The sequence below is a fragment of the Sitodiplosis mosellana genome, unplaced genomic scaffold (assembly GCF_009176505.1).
Source record: "Sitodiplosis mosellana isolate CC-2019 unplaced genomic scaffold, AAFC_SMos_1.0 Smas_scaffold_2610, whole genome shotgun sequence".
In the NCBI taxonomy this organism is placed as follows: domain Eukaryota; kingdom Metazoa; phylum Arthropoda; class Insecta; order Diptera; family Cecidomyiidae; genus Sitodiplosis; species Sitodiplosis mosellana.
The window spans coordinates 1-12,083 of record NW_022597852.1 but is presented as its reverse complement, the minus strand read 5'-3'; the positions used below and the strand labels follow the sequence as shown (position 1 = coordinate 12,083).

Here is a 12,083-nt window from a genome sequence, read left to right as displayed (position 1 = left end):
CGGTGACTGCGATGATTTGGAGAAGGAGAAGAGCTCAAATTAGGTGGTGCAGAATCATTTCTCGCTCGGCGAGAACACATACTAGTTTTTAATGAGTTACCTGGAATCGGTGCAACAGGATTGTTGATTGTTTCATTGGTTTCATTGGTTTGGTGGATAAGATGATCATGATGGTGGTGGTGGTGGTGGATAATTTGCCGATGGTTACAGATCCGATTTACTTATTCAATATTTAGCCGTCCGTTGACAGATGTGACAGGTCGATAAAATCGTTTTTTGAGGCCGTAGCTGAATCATCCATTTCCATCGTCTCCGGATTACCACTGCTTTTGTTGGCCAACTCATTGATTTTGCTTGAAACGAAATTTCCAAGCGGTTTTCTTTCTTTCTTCGGCTTCTGTTCCTCGACAAAATCACCAATCAATACGTGCTGTGGCCAAAATGACGGCAAAATCATTTTTTCATATAGTGCTTCGGTACACGCAACACGGAATGAAATGAAAGTCAATTCCTCGAGATTTTGCCCTGCTTTTACCAGGCAACGCACTGAAATGTGAGCCTGATCAACGTCCGGTATCTGAGTGTTGATGAAATTTACGATTTCCTCTTTCATGACCGTCGGTTCAAGACGTGAAACATAAATTGCTTTGGGCAGGCTAACGCGCTCGATATAATTTTTATTATTTGCATGTGATTTGCGTGCGTGTAAATTCACAGCATTTCCGAGACCATGATTCAATGATTCGACCGTGCCCGGCATCAATTGACGATTTTTCACGGCCAATTTTGTTGCTGCATCAACCACCCGAGATAAATTCCGACGACGAGCATCAGCATCAATTGATGTTTTTTGTTCATCGTGAGCAGCAGGATGCAAATTCGGAGCATTCGGTACGTTTTGTGAATCGTGATGAATTTTTGCCGTCTCTTTCACCGTCGAATCCATTTCATTCACACTTTGTTTCAACAATGCCAATTGCTCGGTGTTTTTCTCAATTTGTGAGGTTAGGGCTTGGAGTGCCTTATTTGTCGCCTCATCTCTATCTTTTTTGGTGGCGGTTTTGGACGACTGCCGAGATGGTGTGTTGGAGATGGACAATTCACCCGGTTTCAAAGTGGCTTGAATCATGCTCTTGACTTGTTTACGAACAGGTGATTTATCCGTCAAGCACTCATCACATATGAACACAATGTTCTGTGAGACGAAGATATTTTTCGCTGATTGCACAATATCATAACAAGGCAAATGGGATTTGCCGTGGCAACTGTAGCACTGAACTAAATAGTTTGAACTCACATATCTTGATGGACAGTCATCAGGATTGCATTTACGAAGAGTAGACATGATTTCAGTCGGTTTGGTTGATTTGGCGATTTTTTGGTTATGTTATTTGTTATGAATTGAATTTAGTCCAATTTTGTAGAAAAAACTCAATTAATCCGTTGAACCACAGTATACTCGTTGAAAAATTATCGTTTAAATTAGCACTACAATCGAAATTATCACATGAAAGTGAATAAAAACAATAAATAACAAGGAAAGTATTGTAACTTCTACGGAGCGGAAAAAAAACGTTGTTGACAGTACGGCGTTCTGACAGTTCCTCCGGTTGACAATTCAATATCAACATATTTAAACTTAATAATGGCTCAACCGTTAGCGGAAGTTCCACCTTTCTGCCTGCTTGCTTATGGATCCGACAACAAATATACGGCCGAAGACGTATCGAATCGATGGAATTTTATAAAACAAGAGCTCAATTCACGGGGCATTGAAGTGGTGTCCATATCCGGTGATTCTGAACCTCGAAATAATGCGGCCATGCGATTTTTGTCAAAGCTAGGCCACAAAAGCCATGTGATAGATTTCAGTTGGTTTGCCTCTAGTTGCCTAGCGTGGCCTTTTTTTATCCAAGACCCAACACATATTGGGACGAAATTGCGTAATTTCTTACTTCGAACCATATGGAGCCTGAGATCATTGCCATTTGGACGAGACATTTCATTCAACTGAAACTACTCTATTATTTGTTGGATCACTTCACCAAAGATACGCACGAGTTGACTGCATCGATTTTAAATCCAGTTGACAAACAGAATTTCAGGTCAGTTGAAAAAATGTGCAGTGTTAAAGTCACAGAACTGTTAAAATTGAGCGTCAAAAACAGTCGAGCTACAGTTGTATTTTTAGAAACCATCCGAGATGTAACCGAAGCATTCATGAGAAAAGATTTATCGGCATTGGAACGCGTTCGGAAAATGTGGTATCGCGTATTCATTCTTCGATTGTGGAGAAGATATGTTGTGGCACATAAAAACTATTCACTCGACAAGAATTTCCTTACTTCGAATTGCTACTCATGTATTGAACTGAATGCACACAGCTTGGTACAAGTGATAGCATATTTGCGCAAAATCAATCAACCCGAATTGTTTTTGCCACACCTTTTTGGAAGTCAGCAGTGTGAAGGTATATTTCGCCAGTTGCGGTCACTCACATCAACATATTCAACTGTGGCCAATTCCAGCACGAATGAAGCAATAGCTCAACTTAGCAAAATACACATGCTAAATGAAATAAGTCACATTACGTCGCCACGATTCAAATATCCACGGCTTGAATCTGCAAAAAGTAAGACCACGTCATCTGAACTTCCATCGTTTGATGAAATTGTAACGGAAATTGAAAATTGTGCAAGTGGTGCCATTGCTACTGCCCAAGAACTTAATTTAATCACTGAACGTGAAATCGATGAAAACTATTTCCATGACATTCTTTCATGCTGCATTAATCCATATTCATCGAATCCAACCGCGAAAAGAGCACCCGAAGCGACATTTATTCCAAAAATGCTGAAATTATCCAACTTCGATGGCCTTGGCCTCACTTTGAAAAACTTTTCTTTGACTAAAAATTGTATCGACGAGAAATAAAATAAAATTCGATAACAACACAAAACGAGTCGTGGTAAGAAAGACGTCTCTCTGTTGGCTGTTGAGAAAGGACTGGGAACGAATGAGCAGCGATCGGTTAAGGAGAGTACAATTCGCTCTGAAAACAGAAAATTCGGCAAGCAAAATAAAGCGAGTAACCAGATCAAAGCAGTTCTCAAGAAAAAATGTCATTACCAAAAGAAATAAACAAAAACGCAAATGAAACATGCCCGTTTGTTTTCATTCTCCGAAGACTAAATAATAATAAACTAATGGTAATAAATTCAGATATTTATTGCTTTTTTTCTTCAGACATCTAAAAACGGAATGTGAGCGTAACATATAAATTTATGTAAATTATTGGTTTTTATTTCATCCATTCGGCCCTGCACTTCGGCCGCTCGAAATTACTTCAACTCGGTCACATTTTACAGCAAGACAAAACAAAATCACACAGTGGATGGATCCACTATAATACTAAATAATAATTAATTTCATTATGTGTCAATTCATTGAAGGTAATGTAATTTTTTTCGCATGCTTGAGAAGAATGTGGCATTTGTGGAAAATGGAGCAAATTTAGCCTTTGTTGCAACGAGTTCTTGTTTCGTCGCCTCCATATGGGAAAATATTTCAACGCATTCTTCGTTCTTCTTTTTCAAATCAAATGTTAGTTTTTGGTTCTCTGTTTTCAGAGATGCGAATGCTTCCAACAATTTCTGTTTTTCTTTGTTTGGTGTTGCTGTAGGCATCGACACATTTGCATTTCGATTGGACACTCGATTTTGATGGCTATCGTCACCAGCTTCTGCTTCTTGCTTTATGCCCAGTCGTTATTCAATGTCACGCTCAGTTTTGATTGCAATTTTCTTACCGATTGGCTTTGCGAAGGAATTTGATTTGAATTTCTGGAGCAACAAAGCAAAACATATATAAATATGAAATCAATGATTCGGAATTAAAATTATTTTTACCGTCAGTCTACAAAATGTCAAAATCGTGTACAAAGGGGATTTTCCCGGAATTGGTCCCGAAAACTTTTTACGCGAAACTGGTTTAGATCATCATAAAAACTCATGAAACGCGTAGAAAACACGTTTTTGAGACACTTTTCCGTTTTGGTGCCGTGGTCTTTGTCGTCGTCGTCCTTGGTGTGTGTTAACACGATAACTCAAAAAATAGTTGAGATAATCAGAATCTGGATCTTCCAGAAGTTTTGTACCCAAAAAACTTAGTTCGAGTTTGAAGATGAGCCATTTTCGATTTCATCCTGAGGTACTTGCCCAAAGAAGAGCCTCCAAAAAATAATATTTTTGTATGGGATGTGTAATCGATTCCGATTGACTTCAAACTCTCAGATTCTTATTTTTTCGCCATAAATCTTAGAAAGTTTAAAGCCATTCGTAATCGATTCACAAGTACCTCCCATACGAAATTGTCAAAATTTCGACTAAAATGACCGATTTTCACTGAAAATATGCTTTTTTTATTCAAAATATGAAAAAAAAAAAAAAAGTACGAACAACTGTACGGAAAAGTACGGGATTACGAATGTAATTCTTTTTATATTTTCACAAAACAAGAAATTGTTTGATCTTTAGTCGATCTGTATTTTCCAGGTGGCGAATAGCTGAATAATCGGATGATTTCCTTCGATTCCCGTTTTCGATTGTCCTGTAGAAGAATTATTCCAATAGTTTTTTGTCAATCTTTGACCATATCAATTTGTGTGGTCAACAATATTAATATTGTTGCTTTGTTCAACCATCAACTTTTCTGTTACGCTTCTAAATAGAAGATATCATTTTGCTGCATTTGTGCAACCTTAACTGTTTGTATGTAATAATTAGATATCATTAGAGAAATAAACTTTTGTCAACCAGTGTCAATCACAATTACAACGTAGTTTCAACGCATACTTACTCAGAGTAAGTTACTCTCTGAAAAATACCAGCCTTTTTAATTTACCCACTTCCACCACTAATGTAGACACTACTCAATGGAGCAACGGACTTGTCGTCACACGCGTAGATATAGCATTTCACTCTATTTAGCGATTCGTTAGTTGCCGAAAAATCGTCTATGCAGTGCACTCTATATATGATGTGAAATACTAATATTCCGTAAGCCAACATTGTTGCATTTTTCATTTGAGCGCAGATTTTACCCTGTAAGGTGATCAAATCGGAAATTGATTTTTGTTCAGTTTTCAGCACATGAACTGGTGCCGCAAAGTCATTATTATAATTTACTCAAATTCTCAACGAGAGAGCTACTTATTGACTCTACAATTTTAGAATCGACAACGATTCCAATGCTTTATTTGCTTAATTCGGTCATCCGAATACTTCGAGCAAATACTCCAATGAAAAATCCAAAACGCATCGCTTAGAGTAAATGTCAATTTTTGGCAGTTTGACCATGGTTTCCTATGAAAGTATTGATTTGGATGTGCGTCCGTGTGTCCGTCGATTTTTTCGACCACCCACAAATCCCGATATGCATATGCCTAAGTTGTAGCTTGTGTTGGGGCACATCGGAACCCGTCCTCAGATTGACATTTGCATTACAGGAGAGCTGACTATGACTTCACTAACCTGCATGTATACGATTTTTTGAAGTATTTATTTCGCATACTAGATCAACTCAGACACCCATCGGGCAAAGTCAGCTCGTAATCATTTGAGAAGACCTTAAAAATAACTCCAGTTGTTTGTCTATTAAATTGCTTATAAGCCGTATACGGTATTAAATATTAGAATTATATTTAAAGCTCCCAGATCAAGTTCGAAAAAAAAGATGACTTTCCTCTTAAAATGGAGAGAAAAAAGATGATAAAAGAATCCAAAAAGATGACAGTCATCCTTTCATATTTTTTTAAAATTATGACATAGGAAACTCGCAGAATAAAATGTTTGCATGTTATATTTCCATTGGAGCTTCACTTTATTCATTAGAATAATAAATATGGATATAAATATTAATGAATTTTCATTCTATAAATTCGTTCAAAACTCTTAAATGCTAACAAGTTTACATTTTATGTAAAATATATGCAGGGTGATTCATAATTCCATGCTAATCTCTCTACGACAGATTCCTTGGCTCATGAGGAGTAGAAATGTGTATGGACACTTTTCCGAACTCGGCCTCTATACCAAAGATTTGACCGCCGGCACATTTTTGGCCGCGCTGCCGTGCTTCTACGCCAAAAGCCATTGTGAGCCCATTATAATAATTATTAGACATAAATGCATGATTTTTGGCTCTTTGGAAAGATATTGAGGCCCAATAGATCCTCCAATCCAAAAACGGTGAAAATGTTTGACTAAGGGGTTAAAATTAACCCATACCGGAAAGTATGGAAAAATGGTGAAAATAGTGAATTATTTCAAAATAATGCGTTATTAAGGTATCGTTTTTTCATCATAGATTGAAAGATCGTAGAATTTCAGGCCGGTATGCCCATTTTCAGAAACCGATTTTGCCGTTAACCCAAGAAAACTGCGACCCAAAGGTGTCATTAGTACCCATTTTTCGAAGGTTCCCAAATACCGGGGTATAACTCAGAAACTATGGGAGATATCGGTTTACTATCTGTAAGAAAATTGTAGAGGGCGTCAAAAGCAACAACTTTGATTTGTTTATTTATTTATATATTTTATTTATTAAAAAATTTGCACTTTCCCGACATCACACGATTCTTTGTTTTAACTTGGTCAATAAAAATATTTTCTTCGATTCAATTCTTCTAATAATTGTTGTGCAATTTGCTAAATGGTGATTCATTTCATCAATCGACTGGTGAAATGTCAAATATAACTTGACAGTACGAATAGCTGGCACTACATGTACGTAATTCAGCAATTATCAAACGCTGAATTACGTATGTTTGAATTGCTATGCATTAGCATACGAAGAACGAAAAAATGGAAAATTTTGAAAATATTTTATTCAATAAATTAAAAAAAAGTAGAGATTTTATTGAAATTCTGGAAAAGATGGGAAAAGATGATATTTGGAGCGAAAAGATGACTATTTAGTCAAAGAGGAGATGAGATGACGAGCTTCAAAAAAAGATGACTGTCATCTTCAAAAGATGACATCTGGGAGCTTAAATTATATTTTGTTGGATTTGGACTCTCTAAGAAATGCGAGACTTTTTAATTCACCCACTGTCACCACCAATGTAGAATACTACACTATTTCAAATAAATTATCGATTAGATTAAAGACCGAATTGGCTTTCATTTCAAAATCAATTCTCTTTTTTAATATTCTTGATTTAATGAGATAAAATAAAATTTTAGCGATAATATAAAAAACGCACACCACGGAGGACCTTTAAGCTTCTGACCAGAACAAACGCCATCTAACGATGGCATTATAACTAGTTTGGCCGTATTTAGATAGTAAAGTATAGTTTTTTCTCAGTATTAGTGATATTTTTCTCGAATCTGTGCCATAGATTTTTGACCACTACAAAGAATTTATTTCATGGAAACAAAAAGTTGGCTGTGTTGGTACGAAATGCGACAGTGACAGAATTATTTTCTTTTTTATGTAATTTGTATCGGATTGTAAGTATTTCTTTACGTGTGTGTTCATTGGAATTTCAAACTAATTGAGGAGCTGTCTATATTTCTATGGAAAGTGTAACTCAGTATGGATATGATTTTGCATGAGATTCGCTTGTAATTTTTTGAGGGAATGCGAAGATTTGTATCAATATCATCGTATCCTACCTATACCTTATTGAGTGATGTAAAGTAAATGTGATACCGTTTATCCTTGCATCAACTAACACTGTAGCTATTGAACAAAGCAACGCAACCATGGCATGTGAGCCTGAATTTAACGCAAAGGTATGAGTCATGTCGTTTGATCATGATCATGATCATTCAGATTCTAATTTACATCATGTAAGCGACGGTTGATCTGTGGCCAACTTTCGATCGAATTTGAAACGGAATGTGCTTTGTGCATGCAGCGAAGATGTGAAAATTTTTAAATTTGAACAGCCACGTGCCATAGTGTGAAAAATATTTTTTAAATTTTTACATTGAATTTGTAGTTTAAAGAAGGTGATGAAAGAATAAATGTAAACATCTGATATTTTCAATGCGTGAAAATGTGAAACGCAAAATTAAACACACGTGCACAGGTGGAATTGTAATTCCATCAATTGTTTGACATTGTTATCTTGAAAAATATGTGCGATAATATTTTGTGGACTTTAACTAGAATCGTCATTGTACGTGGATTGAATCATACAGTGTGTTGCCAACCGACGTGACAACACTTGAAAAGTATAAAACGGAATATGTTTTGTGCATGCAGAGAGGATGTGAAATTTTTTAAATTTGAACAACCACATAAATGTAAACATCTGACATTTTCAATGCGTGAAAATGTGAAACGCGAAATTAAACACACGTGCACAGGTGGAATTGTAATTCCATCAATTGTTTTGACATTGTTATCTTGAAAAATATGTGCGATAATATTTTGTGGACTTTAACTAGAATCGTCATTGTACGTGGATTGAATCATACAATGTGTTGCCCACCGACGTGGCCACACTTGAAAAGTATATAAGAGGATGCGTTCGATTCGCATGTCCATCAAACAGTTCTTTCCAATTGATACGTTCATAGTAAACTTTTAATAGTTCGAAGCTAGAAAAATGCTGAGTCGAAGTTCTTTCACACTGCTGCTCATTGGCTTGATGGTATCCGAGGTGAGTCGACAATTTCAGTCGATTTTTAAAAATTTTTTCATGTTTGATACTTTTCGTGCACAATTTGTGATAATTTTCTCTGAAATAATTTAAAAAATGAAAAGTGTCCTTTTTTCAAGTTCTTCAATTGAAAAAATTCTTCTATTCCAAAAAATGTTCACCGGAAACTTTTATTCTATTAAAAACAGTTGAAAACTGTTATAAATACATTTATAATTAATCTCATCCGTTGTTCCTATTCCAAATTTATCACTTTGATTCTATTTCCACAGTTCTTATTCGGGGATGTGAGCGGAGCACCACCCGGGAGGAACGGTGAGATTGAAGTTTCATTTATTTATCCAGTTTAACTCTTAAATTCCATATACAAAGCACCTTGTAACGAAGATATGGGAACCTCATTAATGCTAAACTTTTCACACATATTTTAGTAAACGAAAAAGACATGAGTGGAGAGACAGCTCTGCATAGAGCTGCTTTAGATGGTAATTTTGGACCTTTTTTTATAAAAAAGAATGTTTTGTTCAATCCGTTTCATTGATCTATGAATATTTTTCATATTCTTTCAGGCAAAGTGGAGGAAGTTCAAAGCCTCATCGCTGGAGGAGCCGACCCTAATATTGGAAATGATTTCAATGAGACAGCTCTGCATTATGCTGCTAAGGAAGGTAACGTTGAATACTTATTGTTATTGAATAAAAGTTTGACCTGATTTTATCCCATCGATCGGTGTTATTTTTCAGGTCACAAGAGTGTCACCGAACTTCTCACCAGCAAAGGAGCCAATGTTGATATCAAAAATGTTCAGAATCAGACACCTCTTCATCATGCTGCTTCCCATGGTAATTTTGAATACTTTTTTCGAGTACTATGCGCATTAGTATTGCTTAGCAGCAAGCATTGAATATGCTTCGGCCAATAGACAAGCATATCGCGATGCAACTGCCGCGCACACAACTATCGTGCAAACAAACGTCGCATATACAGCCATCGCAACCAACTCACACACAAAACCGACTAGCATACACGGGTGTCAGAGTTGTGTGTGATGTCTACTACACTGCGTCAGTGCAGCCTTCACTTTTTTTCACTAAATTTTTTCATCGATCTGGGTTATTTTTCAGGTCACAAGAGCGTCACTGAAGTTCTCAGCCGTAAAGCAAACGATCTTAATATTAAAAATTATTTTAATAACACACCTCTTCATTTGGCAGCTATGAATGGTAAGGTTGACTAAATAAGATATCCCGTCGATCTCTTTCATTGATCCGTATTATTTTAGGTCACGGAGGTGTCGCTGATGTGCTTCTCAAGAATGGAGCTAACGCTGATATTGGAGATGATTTGAATACCACAGCTCTTCATTTAGCTGCATTAGATGGTAATGTTGAATGCTTGTTCTGTTAAAGGAATGATTGATTTGATCTCTTTCATCGATCTGATTTTTTTCCCAGGTCACGAAAATGTCGCCGAGGTTCTCCTCAACAAAGGTGCCAATATGGATGCCATGACTAATTTTAATCATACACCTCTTCATTATGCTGCTAGACATGGTAATGTTGAATAAGTATTTTCACAAAATAAAGAATCGGTTTGATCTTTTTCATCGATCTGAATTATTTCTAAGGTCACAAGAATGTTGCTGAACTTCTCATCAAAAAAGGCGCCAATATGGATATCATGAATCATTTTAATCAGACACCTCTTCATTATGCTGCTAGAAAGGGTAATGTTGAATAGTTATTTTCACAAAATAAAGAATCGGTTTGATCTTTTTCATCGATTCAAATTATTTCTAAGGTCGCAAGAATGTTGCTGAACTTCTCATCAAAGAAGGAGCCAAAGTTGATATTAGAAATGTTGAGAATCTAACACCTCGTCAGTTAGCTGTTAACCATGGTACTGCTGACTAAATTAAATACCGCTTTGATCTTTTTCATTGATCTGTATCATTTTTCAGGTCACAATAATGTCGCCCAACTTTTTCGGTAAAGGAAACCGAATTAATATTGAAGAACAATTGGAATAGCTTCAATATGCTGCCAACAATAGTAATGTAATGTTGAATATTTTACTTTTCCGTACACTTTGTTAAGGGAATTGGAATGGAATTTTTTTTTCAATCTACGATTAAATTTTAAATAAAACACCTTAAAGTGACTTTGCTTTTTCAAATTTCAAACATAAATCAATATGAATATTTATTTATAAACGAAATTTTGGTTCGGATGCAATTCGACAAGTAGACCAGGTGGGGTAATTCGCGCCACTTTTTTACAATTTTATATTTCCATGAAAATTTTAAAAAACTCAGGAATGTTTGGTATCATTTTGTAGCTTGTCTTTTTACCTAACTTTTATAGAAGAAATGTTTTTGGTTTGATGCCCTTTGGGGTCCCATATAGCCCTTGGGGCGAAATCAAAAAATGGTGGGGTAATTCGCGCCGGCCGCATTTTCAGTGTTTTAAATGTGTTTATCACCAGAAAAAGTGTTAGTATTAGATTATTACATCCTTCGCTGATGTTGTGTCAAAATTTCATGGAATTTGGACTGCTTGAAGCGAAGTTATTACGCCCAAAGTGACACTACCTTTTTTCATCAGTCGACAGGCGAATTTGGCCCAAAATTCGAAAAATGACTTTGCGCCGATTTTTGTTTGTCTAAGAAGTAGTCCACGCATTGTCAAACCCGTGGTACCGTTGGAAAGGTAATTGATGGTGCTACAAAAATACTTAGTCAACCACCCCTTCCGACCCCATTGAGGTCTCCAAAAACACGCTAATTGCCCCTTGCGTTTGTGGCGCGAATTGCCCCACAGCATGTATTGCTGTTTGAAGCTCGAAAATATTCAAAACAAATTTACATCCATAAGAAAGAGCTGGTGATAAGCTATAAAATACATCAACCCGTTTTAAAAAAATATTAAATTTCAATGGTCAAAGCTAAAATTCTGTGAGCTCGAAAAATGAACTCAGTACTAGCACAAAACACATTTATGCCTGTAAATTGTCTGTACTCGAATGAAAAATGTCGAGTATACCAACCAAATATGGAGTTTTTAATGCTCTTTCGAATGATAAAGGTTGTTTCAATAGGGATGTCCGAACTTTTTATTTTTCCAATAGGGACCAGGGGCATCCAAGCTGTCAAAATATTTGACAGATGTGTTCAGTAAGTCCAACAAATTAACCATGCAGCGCTATTCGATCAAACAACGAATCGAAATTATTCGAATTTATCATCGAAATTCATGTTCAGTTCGTAAAACATTCAGAAATTTGCGTTCAATTTATGGTCAAATCAATCGCCCGACAGAACGCACTATTCAACGCATTGTGAAAAAATTCAACTTCACGGGCTCAGTTCGTGATGTGAAGACACCGATTCGACAGCGTACGGGCCGATCTG

General features: G+C 36.3%; 1 protein-coding gene across 1 annotated transcript; it reads left to right on the top strand.

Moving 5' to 3' along the window:
• Positions 1–6,042: 6,042 nt before the first annotated feature.
• LOC129571481 (ankyrin repeat domain-containing protein 65-like) lies at positions 6,043–10,055 on the top strand (the record flags this gene model as incomplete). The annotated part of the gene is made up of 4 exons (XM_055451283.1): positions 6,043–6,154; positions 9,418–9,516; positions 9,799–9,897; positions 9,957–10,055. Coding segments are annotated over exons 1-4 (409 nt in total), but the record flags the coding sequence as incomplete, so codon positions are not given.
• Positions 10,056–12,083: the final 2,028 nt, after the last annotated feature.